The sequence below is a fragment of the Gobius niger genome (assembly GCF_951799975.1).
Source record: "Gobius niger genome assembly, chromosome: 7".
NCBI lineage: Eukaryota > Metazoa > Chordata > Actinopteri > Gobiiformes > Gobiidae > Gobius > Gobius niger.
In genome coordinates this window covers 22,176,232-22,199,128 of record NC_136858.1, presented here as the reverse complement: position 1 = coordinate 22,199,128, position 22,897 = coordinate 22,176,232, and the positions used below count along the sequence as shown (strand labels likewise).

The following is a 22,897-nucleotide window of genomic DNA, read 5'->3' as shown; positions in this document are numbered from 1 at the left end:
GTAATGTAATGGGAATATCTCAACATTTGCATACTACTGTATATTAGCCTAACTTACTTATGTTTCTGATTAAAATGCCTTTAACTTGATACATATGCACACTGAAAAAAAGGCTTTCTAAAAATAAACCTTTGTTTTGTGTTTGCTAGAAAATGTACAGAATGTCGTTTTGCTGTTACTTATTGTATAGGCCATCTTTTTCAGAGGGAAATGTACCTTCAGATTATTATTGTAATTCTGTCGGCTACAACTTGACCACAACATTAGTTGTTTTGTTTGAAACTTAAATCAAAGATGAGCTTGTGTAGTGCCCCACTGGTCAGTGAAACATTAAGCCATTCATCACATTCACTTTGCGCTCATTGGTTGCATGTGTTGAGGCTGTATTGTGTACTATACTTCAGACGAGACTAAAAGGTTATGGAGGTCAAAGGCTGGTCCATTTTAAGCTTGAGACATTAAAGTGCAATATGTTCTCTCTATAGCTGCTTCTGTCTGTAACAGAAATAAATAAAAGACAAATCTTAATTGCCAATAAACGTGAAACAAATAGCTAGTAGGCCTATATATATATATATATATATATATATATATATATATATATATATATATATATATATATATATATATATATATATATATATATATATATATTATATATAATATATATTATATATAATATATATATTCCAGATACAGACGGACAAAATGGCAATGGCGAACCAACCGGACATTGTGGTGGTGGACAAAGAGCAGAGGAAAGCCATAGTGGTCGACATAGCAATACCAAGCGATTTCAACATCAGGAAAAAGGAACACGAGAAACTAGAGAAATACCAGGGGCTCAGAGAAGAGCTGGAGAAAACCTGGAGGGTGAAGGCATCAGTGGTGCCCGTGGTCGTTGGGGCACTCGGGGCAGTGACCCCCAAACTGGAGGAGTGGCTCCAGCAGATCCCAGGAAATACATCAGACATCTCGGTCCAGAAAAGTGCAGTGCTAGGAACAGCAAAGATACTGCGCAGAACCCTCAAGCTCCCAGGCCTCTGGTAGAGGACCCGAGCAGGAGGAAAAAGAGACCGCCCGCGGAGGGTGAGGAAGAGTTAGTTTTTTTTTATATATTAGTGGTGGGCCGTTAACGGTGGGCCGTTAACGGCGTTAACGTGCGTTAGCGTGCTGCGTAACGTGCTGCGTTAAATTAAGCACTAAAAGCCCCGCACGAGAGCGCGGTGTCGGACCTGCCCCGCTCCGCGCCTCCTTCTGCAGCCGTGCGCGCGGTGAGACAGGTGCGCGCGGTGAGACAGGTGCGCACGGCTGCGTAAACCCCCCGAGCTGCTGCCGCTGACCCGCTGTAAAAAGCGAAACGTAACGCCTTCATACTGAACAGAGCCTCGCACTGTCACAAATACCCGATTCGAGTGGAGTCTATGTTCCGCAAACGCGCGCACAGTGGCGTGAACGCGCACACGTGTCAGCTCCAGCCAAATCTAACCAACAGCCTGATTAACAAAGTATGACACTTAATCCTTTACTTACTAGATTATTTAGAAAAATATTACACTTTACATTTTGTTCTATACTTGTATTTTACCTCCCATATATTAAGCGTTTGCACAAATTGGGAATACATTAGGTCCAAGTGCAGAGTAAATGTGTAATAAAATAGTGTAATAAAAAATACATTGCCTATATACAGTAGCCTCTATTTTCTTTTTTCTTTTAAAGCACCGATAAGAGCACCATTAAAGTCCCGGATCTTTTTTCTGTAGCAGGGCATAGTTGCAGAAGAGGAGATTTAGTTTGTCACCAGAAAATTGATTGACACAAAGCTACTGACTGTAAACAGTTCATCAGGACCTCTATTGTCGACCTACAGTTCAAAATTAATGTTTAACTGAATAAACAGTTAGTAAACACAAGTGCATCTTCTTGAACATGAATTATTTTCATCACCAATTATCATAGTAGAACGTTCTCAAGCAGTTTGTGATGCATTTTGGAAACAGGAGATGAGCCCCTGGTCTAGCACCGCCTGACTTGAGAAACTCGTTCTCAAAGACTTACTTTTAGTCATTATTTGGGTAGCACACACATATTCTGAATGGCTTCGGCAGAATTCAAGCGAGACATTTTAATCTAGATTAATCTAGATTAATTTCAGAATTAATCTAGATTAAAAAAAAAAATCTATGGCCACCTCTAATAAAATATATATATATATATATATATAAAATATATATATATATATATATATATATATATATATATATATATATATATATATATATATATATATATATATATATATATATATATAACGGATACAACATTACAATAATATTGTCGTGATATTTTTGCCACTCGAATCACACGCGTGCACTTGACAGCTGATATTCACGCTGGCGCACCATGCGTAAAACTCCTCGCTCTACCAGTGTTCCCACTCAGTTGATGCGAGTGGGGCGCTGCGTGAACACTACACACGCGGCGTGGACGACACGAGAGCGCTTTCTGCCTCCATACCTTCTGGCTACAATTTCCTCAGTCCTCCCGTGCTCGCGCTGAGATTATTCCAGTCGAGTTTGTTGGCGCTGCTGTTGCTTTCAGTCTAAAGTTTAAGTTGTGGGTGAGACACGACCACACTACCGGGAGGAGCGCTCGGTAATAACGGGAGGCAGAGGTCGCCGGTAAAGAAGAAAATACAGCCGCCAAAGAAAAAAACCCGGTCCGTTTATGAACATCGTTACTACTGAAACGTACGAGGAGCGAGTGCATTTGACTTTGGACGCGGTGAACGTAGAAGGTGCGCTGAGGATTACGCAGAGCGGCTCGCGGATGGTTGTGGGATTCGAAGAAGAGTCGCTGCCTCTGTGCAAGGTGAGTGATGGGCACAGCGAGGACAGATCCTACAACCGTTATCAATCAGTTATTGACTAATACACATTTTCAGCTCAGGGGAAGCAGCAAGTGACTGAGAAGTTCCAACAATTCAAATGCAACAATTTAAACCAATAAAACGATGTCTATGAAAAGTTGCAAAGAACCCTTAATATAACAAATTTAGGCATTTGTGCACCAGTGAATAGACTTGATTAACTTGCTGCTTTCTCACAGCTGGTGCTCCCGAGGTATAAATGCATCCATGGAAAGTTTTACATCATCTAAATGTTATCAATACAACTAATAACATTCGGGAAGTTTTTACTTACAGCATATGCAACTGGCTTTCTAATAATATTGAAGATGTCTGCTTTTACAATCTTTCAGTATGGCAACGGGCTTGTCTGTCCTTCATCACAGGCATGTCCTCCCTCTATCACTCATTCAGTCACATTCAATAAGTACCATAGGGAGATATTGATGTTTTATTCGGGCTCTTCTGACAGCAAACTCCACTAGGTCTCCCTCTGTACAAACTCATAGTGTCTTTGGGGCTCAGGCTTCATACTCTGTTTACATACCGGTATTGATTAAAGCAGGCATGTGAGGTCTTCCGTCCTCAGCTGGGATCAATGTTACCCACGCTGACTTCTTACTGTAGTCTAGGTCACAGCTGATAATATCTGTCTCCAAGGAACAATGGACCACATAGGTGAACTTTTTAACCTCTGGAACTTTCTCTCTCATCCAGGCCAACAACGACAACACCATGTGCGTTGCAGAGTCTGGCCTAATTAATTAAAAAAAAGTCCTGTGTACGTTTGTTGCCAGACCCAAAACCGGCTGCGAAATGAAGTCAAATTAATAAGCAAATACCAGCAGTGGGAGGCTGATGAATTGCTGCGGAAAGTGAAAGCCAAAAGGAAAGGTGTAACCTGACAACTCAAATCTAGGTCATTGTCTAATGCATAAATGGAAGTGAGGGTGAATTAGCATGTTCATTATGTGGATCTTCTCAGCAGCTTGGCGGAAGGTTTTTTTTTTCTCTTTCTGTCCACTTGCCTCTCGGGATGCTGAGGAGAGTGTGATTAACTACCGGTATAATGGAACAAGAAAGGAAGAAGACATTGCTTAACTGTATTAATCCATCCATAAGTAAGGATAGTTTGTTTTAATGTGACAGTGATGGTTGTGAGGCAGTGTTTTAAATGATCTCAATGTTGGTGTCTCTATAGAGATTGGATACATCTCAAAGCAGCACACCAAAGTTGTAGATCTAGAGATGCTCTAAAACTCACCATTTGGCCTTAACTGCTAAACTGACTATTTCCCATTTGTCTTACTTATATCACTACAATGTGTACTTGCTGCTCACCCCCAAAAAGCAAATCCTGTCACCCTGAGGGGATGTTCCGTGCACATTTCCTCACATATCAGTGGTCATTACATCTGCCTGGTTGGAGAGTAGTTTCTTAACGAATAATCAAGCATTGTGTAGGTGTGTGTCTCCTTGATAGACTGCTCCATAGCAACAGATGTATCTTCTTCAAATATCCTATTTTTCACACTACTTAGTGGGATTGTTTTGTCCGTATTAATGGGTGTGAAAGAGCCTTCTGTCTAACCTTTTCAGTGAGTGAGTTCATTAAACCATACAAACACTGTCTAAAACAAAAAGCTAACTGTGTCTGCACCATCATGTTTATCTCTCGTAATGGCGCAGTCTACAAAACGCCTCTTTCCAGTTCGTTTTGCCGTAAAACAAAGCAGATAACAACACAATTGAGCTCTATTAATAATGATTGCTCCGGCCTTGAATAAGTCACACTTTATTTGGTCGTCCATTTCAACTGCAACAGGAAGCAGAAGGGACATATTTAATGCACATCTCGCCACGGTTGTCTCGTTATGTTAATATCAGTGGCGGACTAATAGCCAGTTGCATATTTCATACCAGGGCATGGTAGAGCAAGGCTCTTTAGAAATCAATTTTCTTTTGCGCCATCATCATTGTGCTTCGGAAACTGGCCCTGTGCCAGATCAGCAGAATGGTAAAGGAGATACTCATGATACTGTGGTTGCATTAGTGAAAACATGCAAAAGGTATTCAGTTGGTTCTTTTGTTTTGACATCTGCAGAGATAATTTAGTCTCCTAGTGGGTGAGACATGCTGACGTTCTCATAGCACGCAGCAAGGCGTCTGATTGTAGCTTCCTTCAAGGTCAAGCCCCATTTACACCAGGCGTCTGTCATTGCAAGTGCATATTTCCAGTAAGTGCTCATACAGTATACTGAATGAGGTCTGAAATATTATATAGCCCCAGCATTTAGTTTCATGTTCCTTTAACATCTATCGTAAATAAAGGAGGATTGTGTGCACATCTGGGAAATTGCTTTTAGGACAAACAACAATGTTCTTTATTACAGACATAAAGGCAGTTCAGTGCTGGTCTCTCTGGGGTTTCAGAAAGATAATTCCAACATAGTGCTGCAGATACCTTACTGCACGGGCTTCCCAAAGGATGAGGCGCCTGTGGACTCACTGATTCGCTTTCTGTGTAGATAAACTATAAGTGGCTTCTGAATATCTCAAGAGTTAATTTAAACAAGCAGTAAATTTAAGCCATATTAATGTCTGTCTGGAGCCAGTCTTTGATATTTTAGGCTGCAACTTAGACAATGACCAATGGTCAAGGGGTTCTTGCAGCTACTTTGGGTTTGAGGAATAAATACATTAGTCACGCACTCTCACACCATTGACTCTCATTCATTCATTAAGTTGACTTCATTTTCATTTCAATAACAATAACAATACTGCAGAATATTCAGAATAGCTGCAGCTTAGATGTCTGAAGCGGTTCACCAGTCAACCATAAACACACTGTGGTACAACAATTAAACAGTCTTAACATATTCAGAGTGTACTAATATACTTGTTGACCAGAACAGATGAACTTATTTGTTTCAATCATATTATTAATTTTCATATATTATGCAGACAGACATTTTTTTAGCTGCTGTGATTAATTCATTGTCAAACACTCCCTTGTAAAATTCTTAACCCTTGTAAATCATTTTTAACGTAAGGTTGGAGATCAGACAATCAGCATAGTCTATAATCTCAAAACATGTATTGGGCAAATATCCTTTTACATAATAACCGCTGTAATGTCCAGACTACATTAGATTAAATGTAACTCGTACAGCTCTACAATGACAGTCCATAGCCTTCACAGGATATATGGAAACACACATGACCACACGCTGCTGCAAACCAGTGTCTAAATAAATAGTTTCTTACCTCTGGCTCATTGGTGGGCAGACGCAAGGACAACTCATCCAGCAAAATCACACAGACAGACACACACCGAAGGGCTATTTCTTCAACACATTCACAAAATTGGATCTCAGTGATTGACAGTGGATGCTACAAGGATATTAGTGCATGTCCCTGGAGGAAAAACTCCATCATTAGCAACAAGACAATGTGATGAAACTGTTAAAACATCTTTTGGTTGGTGAAAAAGTGAGATGGAAACAACTAGGTTGAAGATTGGATGATGTTCCAATTAAGATGCGTAATTTACTAATGACTGTATTCTTATTTAGTAATTGTTCTGTTTATGCTGTTTGATTAACAGACATAAAATAGACATTGTTTTGAGATGTTGTTTTAATTTAATATTTGACTGTCAAATCAATTTAGCATCTGACTCTAATGAGAACTGGTTTCTTCATTGAAGTTAGTGCAATTCATTTACCACACGCTCACATCTTACAAAACTTAAACATCTGAGCAGAATTCAAATAAATGATTATAGCCACAAAAATGAAGATGTTTCTCAAAGAGCTGCACTGCCGTCATTATTCAGTCCATACTTGTTGGTGGTGAGCTGCTATTGTAGCCACAGTGGCCCCGGCCCTGACATCACTGACTCCTTTGACCACCAACCACTCACTCAGAGTGAGTACATTCATACATAGGCAAGTTGGGTGAAGAGTCTTGCCCAAGGATACGGCAGTCTGCACCTGCGGGAGCCGGGATTCAAACCACCAACCTTTTGGTTGGGCGGCATGTGTCTCAGCAAGAAGGTTCCGGGTTCAATTCCCGGACCAGGTGGGGCCAGTGTGAAGTTTATCTCCCTGTGTCTGCGTATAGGTTACCCCTACCACTAAAACATTGTATGTATTTATTTATTTGACAGGAACATTGCAATTCAACACAGTACAAAATAAGCTTGTGGCTCATGCGATGCAAAAAGAGTTTATAGCTGGTGCTAATTTTCAACTCCAGTCCCTGGAGTGTACAATTAGGTTTCCCTTTGAAAATGAGATTCTTAATTTCTGAGATACTTTCCAATTAAAGAGCACATTAAAACAATATAAGACAGGATGACCCACTCTACCATTTGAGCCACTTTGCCAGCTCCAAGCCTGAATAAATGGAGTGGGTTCTGTCACTAAGGACAACAAAAAGAAGTAATTGTTCAACGAAGTTCTCCTTCTGTTTATTATAACCATCTTCATTGAACATAATCAAATGGTCTGAAAAGCTGTCTGGAAGACAACACCAGTAGATAACAGTAAAAAAAATCTAATGACAATGGAACTTGCGATGCAACTCTACAAACTTCCTGATGGAACAGTGAGGCCCCACAGTTTTGTTGCCATCGAGCTTAGCGTCTCCATATGTTGCAGCTACAAAACAACCCCACATTCAATTCTGAAGCAGCCTTTTGTTTCACGCTATTAACTCGGTTTGCCTAAATTTGTTCAACCACTCATGCACTCTCACACAGACCCGAAAACTTTTAGCAAACCGGAAAATCTAACTTTGCCCATGATAATAGTCATCATTCACCCTCTAATGAAAGCATATTGTGCCCCAAAGCGGTGGATGTGCTATTAATCCCATTAACATCTAATGACCCAGTGAAAGAAACAGTCAAATATAGCAGCGCCACAGTCCTTGAGAGAATAAAAGGTCCTATAAAGGCAGAGAGCTTTTTACGCCACTCGACACCTCCACAGATGTTTGGAATAGTAGTGTGCAAATCATTCAAAGTACCCATCCACAGCACATACAAATGAGTGCACTGCATTGTATTCATGTGTCTTAAGTGATCACAGTTTCAGTGGTTATCACATCGCCTCCAAAAAGGTTTGCTAAACGAGAGGAGACTTCACAAGAGGAACAAATATTCAGTACACTTTTATGCAAAACCTCTGAATCCCAATCATCTGAATCTCCATCATCCATGGTTAAAACATTTTGAGCTATATATATTTTTTAAATTAAGATTCAGGTACATTGCAAGACTATTGCTATAACATTTGAGGAAGGACTGAACCAATAAATGATGCATTTCAGAGCATGTCTAGAAGTCCAAACTACAAGTTTAGCAAGTCTTGTGCCTAGTACAAGTAGTACTGTGCATAAAACCTCCTGTAGTGACCTTATGGAAACAGGACATTGTATTGTTTACAATAAATTGTACCTAATAAGTTATGCGTTTGCAATTTACTAACTAAGACCATCTTGAAGCCTCTGCAGACTCATATGTATCTCAGAGTCATATGTATTCTGGAAATAACTACAGACCACGACTAAGGCTTGTGGCTGTATTTCCTCTTTTAACAAATTAGAAGCATAAGGAGAACGCTGTTTTTAATTGAACCATAACTCATAACTATTTACAAAGGCAATGGGAAAAGCGAATACACTAAATCTCAGCTAAACCGCTGCACCTCTTGCTTAGCAGTTTTCAACACATGTATAATGAATTTACAGGGAAGCGTCCCTGGGATAACTGCCCCCAACTGTGAGGGGAAAAAAATGATCCTGTGTGAAATAATGCTGCTCCGTGTTTAAGGGACGTTCTATCTGCTCCACTTTTCTGCAGCAGACGTCTCACCTCCACCGCTCCTCCATCTTTCATGAATAATCCCTGCCCTCCAGGCTCCACTCGCTGTTGGGAGATACTTTTGTCTTGCAGTCTTATTTTTCCACCAAGGTGATCCATGTGTGACACAAACTGTTGCAGGTGTGCTATGCGTAACGACAGCATGTGATCGCATGTGACTTCGGTTTCTCCATGTGATTGTCAGCTTCTTATTGAAACATCTGGTCATTTTTCCTCTTGAACCTAATTACTGCGAAGGATTTTGCAATTTAGAAAGTGCTGCTTTTAAGGAGTCGCTCTTTCAGCAAGGAAGCGCGAATTATAGTCACATATAGATCAAAGCTATAATCCAGAAGGGGGTGCCGAAACAAATGTGTGACTTATTAGGTTTGAGGTCTACACTGTAACTCCTGACCCTAAACCTTTAGTTCCCTGGTTAGGTGGGACAGCAAGTAACAGGTTAATGGTGTTTAATATGATCATTTCTCATATATTTTCTGCTGCAATATGTCACGCCTCAAAATATATTATCACAACCCGCCTACGAGTGGTCAGTAAAGATAGCTGAATGCTGAAATATAGCTCCCTAAAAGTGCAGCGCTCGGCATTGTGTCTGGTGAGTGAACATCTGCTTCCACCAAATTTCACCTATTATTTCTATTTTACTTTTATCCATCCCTGTAAAGCCTCTTTTTCGTTGACAGCTTGCACTAAATAGATGTACATTTTGCCGTTATTTCGCTGCAGAGTACAAAGCCGGCTCCCGCAGTGCAAACAGAATTGAGGGAGGATTCGAGAATGGGGACCCTGGCCTGGGTTTCCTTTGAAGACTTCATTCCCTCAGTCTGGTACCTTTGACTGCAAGTGTACAAAGGAGCGGGTGCTTAATCTCGGGCGCGTGCGTGAGGAGGGGCAAAGAAAGAGCTACTATATTGGGAAAGATTGCATTACCTGGAGCAACAAGAGAGGAAAATAGCAAAGCATCAACAGTGGCTTTAACGCGGCAATTAATATTAAGGTAATCTTATCAGTCCCAGAGCAGGCTCATTAGACGGGTCGCAAGCTCAATTTGATATCCCGTCTCCTTTTATTGCCTATTTTTTTGACAGCTTAATCAAGGCAGGCCCCAGATCCTGAATAAGAGTATACCTCAACGAGTCCAGTTCACAGCGGCGCCATACGGATGGAGCGGAAATTAAAGCGAAAAGAGGAAGTGAAGGAAGTAGTGAGTTAAAAAGACCCTGCTGTCTGACCACCTGCTGTTCTCGTTCCTCATTATCCCAGTATCTCTGTCTGTCTTTCGTGTTCTAGCGCTGTACCCTATACACACAACTGCAGCATTCCCCCTTCCTGTCAATACAACTACCATTATTATCTGTACAGCATGGACAACATAATGTGGAAAAATTACTGGAAGATTATAACCTGATTCCTTTTGCGCTCGACACGTCTATCTTTAGAGGCTGGCAGGAGATGGGGAGTCTGTTTGGGTTTGCGATATCAAAGTAGATTGTTGAGGGACCTTGCCTTCTTTTGGAAGTGAGAACAGCTGTCAACAGTCGTGTGGCTGAAAGCTGTGTGTAGAACGGATGTGCTTATTCAGGGCAATTTGGCTCTTTTCTTTTACAGGTTTACTTACTCTATATGTGCAGTGATTTGCTTTTGAAAACTTGGTAAAGGTGCTATGCCGATGCAAGTCCAAAACAGATTAACCTCTTAACCCCCGCCTGAACCTTTTCTCAGTATTAGCTAAATCTAAAGCTTCTTGACTGGAGAGCAACAGTGTAATGCCTCATTTGAAAGCTACGACCTGCAAAAGTTATCGGAACTTTGTCGTCACATTGTCGTCACATTGTCGTCACATTGTCGTCAGGATTTTGTCACATTATTGTGGCGTTTTTGTTGTGTTTTTGTCCGTTTTTGATACTTTTTCATTGCTTTATTTTGGTTGCATTTTTTTTACATTTTCGGCACGTTTTTGTGTCACTTTTGGTATGCTTTTTTGTCATGTTCTTTTTTGTTATTTTCATTAGGGCTGCACAATATATCGTGAAAAATATCGCCTAATATCGCGATGCGATATCCGTATCGCAAGAAGCCACAATATATCGCAATCACTAAAGTCTTCATCTGACTAAGATCAACACATATTTTTACAAACTCAGCCAAAAACAAACAATGAACAGAACTTATAAATATGTAAAAATTCTAATAATAATAATAATCAGTTTTATATAGCACTTTTTTGGACACTCAAAGACGCTTTACATTTAATTATTCATTCACTCCATACTTGGTGGTGGTAAGCTACTATTGTAGCCACAGCTGCCCTGGGGTAGACTGACAGAAGTGAGGCAACCAGTCGGCGCCATCGACCCCTCCGACCACCACCACCAACCACTCACACACCACATTTGCAAGGCTTCCCAAATGGTCTCCCATCCAAGTACCGACCAGGCACTTCCCTGCTTAGCTTCCAAGGTCTGACGGGATCGGGCAGAGCAAAGTCGGTATGGCAAAATTGAGTTTTAGTTAGGATCTGGAGAAAGCATTCGACCGCGTCCCTCGTGGTGCCCTGTGGGGGGTGCTCCGGGAGTATGGGGTCCAGGGCCCTTGGCTAAGGGCTGTCCGTTCCCTGTATGACCACAGCAGGAGCTTAGTTCGCATTGCCGGCAGTAAGTCAGACCTGTTCCCGGTTCTGTTCATTACCTTTGTGGACAGAATTTCTAGGCGCAGCCAGGGGCCGGAGGGTGTCCGGTTTGGGAGCCTCAGGATCTCATCTCTGCTCTTTGCGGATTATGTTGTTCTGTTGGCTTCAACGAATCAGGACCTTCAGCACGCTCTGGGGCAGTTTGCAGCCGAGTGTGTAGCGGCCGGTAGAGGCTTCCCCTCTACAGGTCGGTCCTTACCTCAAGTGGAGGAGTTCAAGTATCTCGGGGTCTTGTTCAAGAGTGAGGGACGGATGGAGCGTGGCTAGGGCATCTGTTTCGGATGCGTCCTGGTCGCCTCCCAAGGGAGGTGTTCCAGGCATGTCCGGAAGAAAGCGGAAGAAAATGGATGGATGGATGGATGGATGGATGGATGGATGGATGGATGGAGTTTTAGTTAAACATTTACCAACGTAGTTAAATTTTACCCTTATTTTGGTCCTGATGTATTTGTGTTTCATTAAAATGGAACATATCCTGTCGAAATGATTTAGTGAAATATCTCTATAATATCGTTATTGCGATATTGCACAGTGGTATCGCATACCACAGGTTACTTCAATATCGTTCAGCCCTAATTTTCATTGTTTTTTTTGCTATGTCGCTAATTTTTGTCACTTATTTGTTGCGTTTTCATCCTCGTTTTTGCTTCTGTTGTGATGCCTTTTTTTTAAGCTTTTGGATTTGGGTAAAGCCAAACTGGAAGAAATATGCTTGGTTCCGTTAAGAGGTTAAACAGATGAAAGCGTTGAGTCAAACGCGCCTGAACATTGTCATTGTGCCTGTTCAGTTTTTCATTTTGTTCGTTCATATCCACACACTTTTCTGCTGCCTCTAATGGCAACACACTGTGAAAAGTGCACATTCTTGCCCTTGGGTTTCAGACATATTCCAGTGATTTTCAGATTATTCCGAAACCATTGGCTGTAATGTGCACTAAATATGTTTACTGAATCCCTTTAAAGTGCTGACATGAACAAGCTAGGGCACAGATGTAAACAGCATTTTAATTGTTGCCTGAAGCCCCCAGGGATGACGCTGTAATTCCTGCGTTTCGTCAGTGGGATCTACAGAGTGGTCCACTAATGGAGAGGTGTGCGGCGGAAGTCATTTGAGATTAGACCACTATCTCTAATTCTCACTATCACTATCTCTAATTGTTTTTCGCCTTTTCATGTTAATAGCCAATAACACACTATCACGTTATCTACACTTTCACACTAGACATGTTGTTTTTTATAAGACAAACAAACACCCTATAGGCTCATGTTTGACATAAAGAGTTGCAGCCAACAAAACATGCGTCTTACTTCAGTCTGATGAATGGTGACCCCGTGGATTTGGTCTTCAGGGCAAAGACAGCTGTCTTATGCATTTGTGTTATTAATTATCTGAAATGATGTGAACTGCACAACTGTTGAGGAATCCCTTTGCTAAACCATGTTACGAATAACAATGTATGGGCTAATTTACAAGTTTCCAGATCAACTGTCCCTTGACTTAAATTACCGCGATTCTTTCGATGGTGTTTTGCCTAATGCAGCCTCCCCTGATAAGGACTGCATTATAGCTGGAATCAAAACTCTAACAGGATTTATGGTATCAAGTTCCTCCCTCGTAGCGCCAGACTCCTCTCCTTCTGCTCCTCTTTAATTCTTTCACTTTATCAGCCTCTCCATCTCTGTGCTCCATTGCCTCTGCCATTCCATTAATCTCGGCAACAGATTGCTTCTATTAATTAGCCCTCTTCTCCTATCTTGCATGTAATAATTAGGTAATAGAGATATTAGGAGATACGGGCAGTTCTGCGTTCACAATGACTTTTAATTATCGGAGAGATTAAAGATAGACTTGCTTGGCTCAAATCCTCCCAGTGCTTCTGTAATAGTCAATCAGGAAGTATTTCTCGCCACATTTTGGCTGTCACTTTGTCAGTGATTTACAGTCAATGCAATTTGTCTTGTTATTCCAAATGACTTAATCGCTTTGTGTGCTTTGGCGTTCCCCGATTGCCGGCAGGAACGTTTGAGGATGAATATTGTCCCTCGCAGACGGTAATGGCTTATTCAGCACCACACATAAAAGCGATCAGAGGGGCTGTTTGTCGAAAGCTTCTCCCCCTTTATTTGGTGTTTTGCGGGTCACGCTTAGGTTGTGACTGATGTGCCGGGAAGTGTCTATGCAGCACGTCTCCTGTTAATTGGAAGGTCCAAAAGGTGCGTTAAACAGACGAGGGGGAAGCGACAGCAGTAATTACCGGCGGGTTTCATTGTGTGTGGACCGGCGCATTGTGTCGGAAGTAATTGCACACCAGACTTGAGATAAAGAACAGCAATTCCCATCAATCCCGTTGCCCTGCTGACTTGCGCTTGTATATTGGGTGTGATCTCATCCCGGGTCCATCTCACGACGCCATTTTTGAAAAGTTGACCTCTGTAGCTTCTTATGTGGATGACTTATGAGCTGTGCTTATTCTGGAGGCAACAAGTCCAGGCCGTTTTAATGGCTGACGCGCCTCCGGACACGTTACTCAGCCTAACAGAGCCTGAGGGGCCAGAACTAATGAAAAGAATAGGAAATTGAACACAAGGCCCCCCTGAGCTCATCATTAGAGCGCTTTATATGATGGAACACAGAGAACGGAAGAAAAACACTATGCTGAGATTGTTAGGACGCCACATCCACACAGCTCCCAGCAGGATGCTTTATAAAGCTTCAAGCAAAGCATAGATAAACTATGTTAGTATAGAGTGCTGCTATATACAATATATTCAAATGGATTATAATGCACATCAGGGACATTTTCATTTGCTAAAAATACAGTTGGAAAAGGTTTTTCTCTGGGATCTCTTAGAATGTTTGGATACCAGTACCAATTCTGATTACTTTAATCTGTCGTTCTTCTGGCTTTTTTGCCTCTTCCATTCTTGTGTCTCTGAACGAAATCATCGTCATCTCTCCAGAGTGCTATTATCTACTGAAAAACGCCAGAATTACTATTACACTGAATGCCCTTCCCAGGGAAAGGGAAGGGCATTCAGTGTTTGTACAGAGCACAATCACTTTGAACATCTTTGATATGGCGGGTTTTAGTCTCAGAACATGAAGTCTAATGGTAATTATAATGATAAACAAACAGAAGGATGCACGAGCTTAACCCTGACCAACTGTGGAGCAGTTGTTAAACACGTACGTGTTAAAATCAGAGTCTACCATAAAAACTGTTTTTACCTTCATTTGCACATTTGCAATCCTGCTTGTTTGTGTGCAGTCTCAAATGAAGATGAAGTCTGCGGTTGTGGTGGATGGAGGCTTGTTCACAGAGAGCTACTGTAACATCTGCAACGCCCAGCTCATCTCCGAGTCCCAGCGCACCGCACACTATGAGGTCAGTCTAGCTTTGCAACATCTTCCCCCTTTTTATCTTGGCTGTTCCCATGACCAAACATACTGCTGCTACCACTCCTCTGACAGGCGCATTTCTGCACTCTGCATGTTGCATTAGTCAGATTTGTACCAATTTGTGGTCATGTCGTTCAAACCCCCAGCTCATCCATAATACATATACTTAATGCAGCATGGTAATGATAGCACTTACACAGAAACATGCACACGCTGTTTCCTCCTTTATGGACTCTTGCTGACTCCCTGAGCGTAATTTAATGAATTATCATTAACTACTCAGCCCTGTGCTTTATTTAACTTGGAGGTATGTGTGTCCACTTGTGTGTGCTGCAACGAGGTCGCCCTTGATTACAAAGCACAACTGGGATTAACAAGCGCACTAATGAGGACAAGGCCCTTATCTGGGAGTGCTAACCAGGAAGGACAATGTGAACGAATGCATGCATGTGTTATCTATTCAATTTCTCAATACACAGAGACAGCACATGGCCAAGAGTCGCTCTGGCAAATTGCCAAACTGTTTCACTGCATTTACTCGTGCCACTCTTAAGGCTTTGAGGTCAGTGAGCCAAGGCAGAGGGAATTATTCATGGGGCATATGCTACATTAGGATCAATAAGAGCTTGTTGCCTGCAAACAATGTGTGGTATATCAATGGAAGAAAGTAGTTAATATTTTGGTGGAGGACTTATAATGTATAAATTTACTTCACACTGTAGTCAGACTGCAATAAACATGTTCTTAAATGTGATTTCTATATGAGTTTAGCAGATCATTTTTCAAACTAATTTGTCAATCCTCATTAACTCTGATAATGTTAAAGTAAGTAAAGTATAACACGCCGTCTGTTACAAGTGACACACATGTTGCACAAAACATGCATGGTTGTTAAATGTTGTTGAGTCCCGTCCTGTCTGCCGCCTCATCTTTGAGTAGACACCACAGAGAAACCAGAGACATGCACAGTCCATTAAAGAAGGAGGAGCACAGAGGGTCAGAGAAGGGTAACCATAGCGACATAAGCTCCCACTTTTAGCCCATGTCCCAGGGCCATTGACTACATGACCATTTAAACACCTACAAACAAAAACACACACAAGCACTGCCTAAATGCATTAAAGTAGTTTGACAAGTGCAGAGGCAGCAGCTAGGGACCAGTGTCTCAAAGGCGGAGAATCACATAAGCCCACTGTCACACTCAAGTCAACGATATAAATGCAATGAAAATGTATTTAAATGTAAGCTCCTATACTTGTGCAGTGCATGTCAGTGTCTTGTCGATCATGTCATTGTTGTGTTGCCATTTGTGCTTGTATCGTGCTGCTTTTCTATGATAGGTGTGAAAAAAAAACACCTCACTGGAGCTGCCACATTCACAGCACACTGTAAAGATAAGAATAGAAGTGATATAGTAGAAGGGAGTCAAGGTTAGGGCAGGCCAATAAAATGATATGTATAGGAGGAGATGGCTGCATCAACATACAGAGCTGCCAAAGTCATGCCCACAAACATTGTTAAGATGCATCTGGAGAATTTCATTAAAGAGGTGTGGAGCCTCCACAAGGACACCACTGTCCACTCACAGAAAACCACATCGGCTTCAGCTTATTATAGTTCACACAATCTAAAAAAGAAAGACCTCCTATTGTAGGTGCATATCATTTATCCAAGCAGAGGAAAAGGGATGGATTTTCTGGACAGCACAGTCTAATTTGGATGGTTTGTGATTGATTTTGCAAATATTTATTGAAAAAACGCCTTTATTCCATAATTTGCCAATTATGGTTTTAGATTCAGAAAGAGGTGCACAGGGGGCACAACGTCTTCAAGATCACTTCAAAACAGGGGCTTCGTATCTAGGAATGGGCAGTAATTGCTGAACTAAGAAAAAAACATGGAAGGATTAGCCAAGGTGGAGAGACGGCCATTGAGTTTGTTCCATTTGATAAAATGAAGTTCTCTTTCCTGCCTAACCGATCTTTCTCTCTTCTTTTGTGTTTTCAGAGTAAAAAGCATGCCAACAAAGTGCGCTTGTTCTATATGCTTCATCCTGAAGATGGAGGACCACCATCTAAACGGCTTAGACCAGACAACCCAGTAAGTGCTCATGGCTGGAGTCTACTCCAGAGATGCAGAGATGAGCTGAGTAGTAGAGCAATGTGTGACTTATGTCCTTGACACACTTTCACAGACGCTCAAAGTGACCTGCTTCAGAGCAATCCTCTCCTCCGCTTATTCTGTTCACAGAAGCAAAGGCTCAAGGGAACGATGGACCACTTTGTTGTATGCGCTGTGTGCTCCTATGGACCTGTGTCTTAGCCCTGTTTAGGTTTAGTGGAATCAGAATGAGCCATGAGGCTCACTATCACACCACTGCAGGCCATGGCAAGGGAAACCCAGGCATTGTTAAACAACTGTATGTGATGCCATTGTGTTTCACATTTCTATAGAAATGTAGTTATTGCTGAGGCTGCAGTATCCTAAATAAATCGACCTTTATACGGAGTACAATATTTCTGCCTGTTTAATACAGAGGTATTGTAATGGACAGCATTATAACTAAATGTCTACAACCCGATGGAAATTGACTTTTCAGAGAAGACATTTAAATGCTGTCCAAGAAAATAAAATAAAAAGAGAAATAAAAAGAGCATAGTAGACAATCTTCTGTATTTTGCCTATGTTTTGTCACATTTGACATAAATCAGCACATTGTTAACATGAATCTCCCCTGTGTTCATTGAATGCACATCCCTTTGCCAATTTGTTCTGAAAATTAAAGCATTACCTGTGCGGCACACTTAGTAAGTAATCAACCTTTGTTTGTAGCTCGTTCCAAATCGTTTCACTTTAGACTGTTTTCCGCCCTGTTAGACTTCGGTACACATATATTTCCAAAGGAAGATTTTTTTTCCCTGTTCTATATTATTCTTATATAACCTGCTCGCAGTACCTGAGCAACAGTGTCCGAAAAAGTTTTCAAAGTCTGAATAATACATTTAAACATTTCTAACAGAACCAAGGATGGCTGTAGAACAGAAAATACAGAACATTGTGAATAGCATAGTCTCATAATAAATATATTATTAAGCAGACATAGATGACGGTGTACAAACACATACACCTGCGTCTCCATCTGTCTGCCCAAGTGAGACGTGACTCAGCCCTCCTGGCTCTCACTTCACATGGGACGCTAAACACACACGAACACGCCACATGCTCCAGCTCTCACTATCCACTACTGCCCTCTCCTATAGCGCCCGCGACAAGGCTTACTTGAGGGAAATCCAACTCTTCACAATCTCAATCAAACAAGGCATAGATTAGATTATTATTATAGATAGATTCGATACTAGATTCAAACAGTATTGCTTAAATCTTTTGTTTGATAGACGTTTAAGAGTAAAAGTGGATTTGTTTCTGCTGCTGTTTTGAATTGCATACATAACCTACCCATTACATACATCCCTGTTGTATTCATGCTTTTGGAATGGGGGTTGTCGTCCGGAAAAAGACAGAATTGCCAGCATCGTTTGGGTGTAAAAAGCCATGCCTTGAGGATTGCGTCTCGGCGAGTAAAAGGTGTTTTGTCACGGAACAAACATAGAAAAAGTAGGTCGTAAAGGTGCTCCCAGATGAAAGCAGGTGAGGAGGAGGGGGGCGCGGTATTAAAGGAGTCTCTGTTCCTCTATCTCCTCTTTCACTACACTCTAAAAGAAGCGAGCTACAACAAAGCGCTTTATTTTCCCCCACTTTTCATCCGCTTCTATTGCTATATTTGCACTGTGGTGCTTTCAATTTACACTTTGAGCACATCTTCGAACACCAAATGAGTGCGTCTGCTTTCCTGTGTTGCACTGTGTGTATATTTAGCAATGTTTCCCACAGCGCCTCAACACAGAACAGTGGAGGACGAGGCGAAGAGGCACAGAAAGCAACAACATAAGGGGAGCTCGATAAACACACCTAATTAGAATCCTATTATTAGGTTTATAAGAGCGATCAATTCACCCAAGCAAATCTATTCTGACAATATAATTATTCTGTCCAATAGATGAAAATAACAAGCAGAAACATGACGCAATGAAGCCATAGTGTCGACAGATGTTTAAGACACGACAGGTAAACGTTAGCGCTGACTGAGGATCGTTGGTCGAGGGAGGGAATGGGAGTGAATAATAAAACAGGCGAGTTTTCCTTGTTAAAAACAGTTCAGTGGAATGGCAGCTGTAATGAGCCAGGAGCCACCCCGCGCCGCCAGACACAGTTGAAAAGTTTTCACTCTGAAACTAATCAGAAGAATGAGTTTGGTTGTGAAGTTTTTGTGTACTGGAAGACATGCCAGGTCAAGCCGCGGTCCAGTGAGATTTCAGGCAGTATAAAGACTCATTTTTGTATATTTCAAATATATTTTTTTATTTTCACTTTTGAGGCTTGAGACAGTGATTCACATATCTGGATAATGCAGTTCATTTAGAGACTAACTGAATGAATAACAGGCATCAACCCTTTAGTGTGACTGATCTGATAGGGAATGGGGTCTGATAAGCCAGTAGTAGACAATTTCACTGTGTAAATGGCTATATTTCTTTACATATTTGAGCAAATGAAACAAAGATGGGTCACAGAATGGACAAAACTTTGCTTCTAATTGGATATTTTTCTAGTATGCATCAGTATCAGTTTCGGTTTTTGGTTGCTCTGTTGGTTCCAATGACATCACGCATAGTTCCGGCAGCCATTTTGAATGCCGAAGTAGCATTATGCAGTACTACACCATGTAACAATATTTCTACTTAGGATGAAAATGAAAGACAACTGATTGACAGTGGCATTTTTATGTACTTGTAATCATTGCTCAAGAAGATAACAGTAAAAACACAGCCCAAAAGAGAGCACGTTTATGTGATATAACCAGCAAATGTGGCACAGACATAGCAGCTCAGTCTGTCAAGCTACAGCAGGATTTACTAAAGATCTGCTTCACTCTTCAGACTATATTTACCCATCAAAGAGGAAAAAGAAAAGCTTTCTCTGTGATTTTTACAGTTTGTCATGTCAACAGGGTCAGTGTTTAAGCTGCTCAAGACGTTAGCATGCTACAGGTTAGCAACTGTCATCACTCAACTGTCAATGTCGTCAATGCTATAAACACATCTGGCTCACATCTATGAACATTGAGGAAATACTAAAGTAACAGCATGTTATAACCAAAGCTAGATGTTTAGAGTGTGGTTCAGGGCTTTCTCTTGGAGAGGTCTGAGCTGAGCCGTTGAAGCTAAATGCTAACCAGTAGCATAGTAACATCTTGAGCAGCTTAAACACTGACTCACTGGTTTCTTCACATAAACGTGCGTCTCTGGGGTCGTGTTTTTACTCTTCTTGAGCAATGATTACGAGTAAATAATAATGTCACTGTCAATGTTGTCTTTCATTTATATCCTGAATAGAGATATTGTTACATGTGTAGTACTGCATAAGTAAGTAAGTAAGTAAGTCAACTTTATTTGTATAGCGCCTTTCACAGACACAGAGTCACAAAGCGCTTCACAGTGTAATTCTACTTCGGTATTCAAAATGGCCGCCAAAACAACAAAAGTCACATGACTGAAAGCCATGTATAGATGTCTGCTTACATTGCTCTTGGGCAGCAGCACCTCCGCTACTTGGAGCCTCATCCACCCTTTTCAAATCAAGTTGACGGACCTCGTTCTGCTGTCGAGGGTGATTCCTTAAAAAAGATAGTGTTGCCTCTGTATCTGGCAATGGCACGATGACAGACTTTGTATTTGACGTGTTTTAGTTCAAACCCATCATTTCTTTTTTGGAGGTTTGGATCATTCAGTAATCTAACTAACAATGTCGATATGGATTATTCATGCGGCCCCATTCCTAACTACTGGACGTATTGTATATTCATGGACAGTAGTGAGAGACATTCTGATTTGTGTGTCTTTGAACAACACCAGTAAATGATCTGAGTTGAGATGCCCAAGAGAGAAAGGAGCTCAAATGAAATGGAATAGGCTGAGGAAAGAATGGTGCACACAGACAAAAGAAGAAAACATTATTCTCAAAGAAGCACCCTTCATCGGCTTTGTGCTCATGAATAAAGATTGCGGGATAAAATTAGAATGTGTGAAAACTCAAGCGCTAATTTCCTGTGGCAACATGGAACAGTGTTTTATAATGCAAATCAAGTGAATGCAATCCATGTTAATACGTCCGTCACAAGCAGCACATGTGTTAGGGAAGGATGCCCAGTGGGGGGAAAAGGACGGTTGGCTGGGGGCGCACAGGGACGAGCTCAAGGCACAGATGAAGACAGGGAAAAGGGTGAGGAGATGTGAAGAGAGGGATGTGAGCTTAGAGACAGAGCTTGAGCCTGGAAGGTAAAGGTGTCCTTAACTGTGTGGCGTCCACCACGGCTGACGCTAACCCGCTCTGACACCGGAAAACACACACATCCAGGCACGCTGCTATTATTGTCCTCTCCACCAGTGGGCCGCTCCTCAGCCAACGCGTCATGACACCTGGACCAAAGAGAGCACTGGTGTGAGAGGACTCCAGAAAAGTACAAACATACAGGACAGGGGCATGGAAGTGGGTCAGAAGGAGACGCAGGAGGTCATCAGTTTTAGGACAATGGGCCAGACGACGGACAAAAATATCAAGCAATACAAGAAAAAAAAAAACAGATGTCACTTTGCATGTAATGAGTCTACATCATACATTAGTTTCACATTTTAAGTTAAATTACAGAAATAAATGAACTTTTGAACGATATACTAATTTTCCGAGTTTCACCTGTATACAGATTGCTGTAGTTTATATGATACGGAAAGTCTTTCATTGTGTTTTGTTGTTTCAGGTTTTATACAACACAAGAGCAGCTAAACTGTTGCAAAGCACTAATACATACACAAATATGCTTGCTTCCGATGCCAAATTTCCTAATGGTCAGCTAGGACCACTGGTGCAGCAGTTAGCACTCGTGCTTCACTGCTAGAAGGTCCCGAGTTCGATCCATGACAGGCGGGGCTGGTCTGTGTGGAGTTTTACATGTTCTCCCCATGCCTGCGTAGATTTCCTCTGGGTACTCTGGATTCCCCTATTACTAAAAACATGTACAAAAGGTTAATAATACAGACAGGTGTTTCTGACTGGGCTCCACATCTGGAGACAAGTCCCCCGCGCCAGCTTACGCCGGCTGCCCACTGCTCATACAAGTTGCCCCAGCGGCATTAAGAATGGGTCCAATGCAAAATACACCAATGATGAAATATAATATGCTTGTTTTTTCTTCTAGTTATTGGGAGAAATGTCGCATAATATGGCTTAGGTCTATTTGTCTCTCTCAGTAAAATACCTGTCTATTATAGTAATTCCGTGTTGTAGGAAATGTATTGTATCCCACAACAAATGTGAACATTCCTGTCCTTTTTAGGACAATAGAAGAGAATTGAATCCCACTTGGGCACTGTGTTAATAGATTAATTTAATGAGGATGTGGATATGCCAGAGGCCTCTTCTGTTTCAATTGGTGTGTTTTACATTCCGCCTCTAAGGACACATTTATTTTCCTTAAATGCTGTTTCAGAGTCAAAAGACACTGTGATTACAATTGGCCTAGCAGGAGATTTTTAGAAATGCAATAATTGAAGTAATTTTTCCATCACTCCAACAGAAAACAGCTGGAGGCTTGTATTGTTAGTCACAAACGAATAATTTAGCTGCTGATATTGACTTGTGTGTGCGTGTGTGTGTCAATCAGCCACATGCTTCTCTGTATGTGTTGCTTCACCTGTGGGGAGCAGTGCCCCTCATCATTAGTACAGAAGAATCCGCAGTGGGAGAAGCGTAGCCTGAGCCTCAGCCCAGGGATAGATGAATATTTGATCAGGCCTCTCTTTGCTTAGCGTGTGCAAATATGTGTGTGCCAGATTGAGATAGAGCCCGCGGAAGGTCACTGCAGAGTTCACCGTTTGATATCTCACCTTCATC

The 22,897-nt window shown here is 41.5% G+C and overlaps 1 protein-coding gene across 1 annotated transcript in view; it reads left to right on the top strand.

Moving 5' to 3' along the window:
* The first annotated feature begins 2,433 nt into the window (after positions 1-2,433).
* The window catches only part of LOC306965755 (zinc finger matrin-type protein 4), a 41,535-nt gene continuing 21,071 nt past the window's right edge, over positions 2,434-22,897 (top strand). Inside the window, exons 1-3 of the mRNA XM_079560299.1 lie at positions 2,434-2,874; positions 14,760-14,876; positions 16,898-16,990. Coding sequence (XP_079416425.1) covers positions 2,731-2,874; positions 14,760-14,876; positions 16,898-16,990 — 354 coding nt within the window. The 5' untranslated portion in view covers positions 2,434-2,730. The remainder of the gene's footprint in view (positions 2,875-14,759; positions 14,877-16,897; positions 16,991-22,897) is intronic.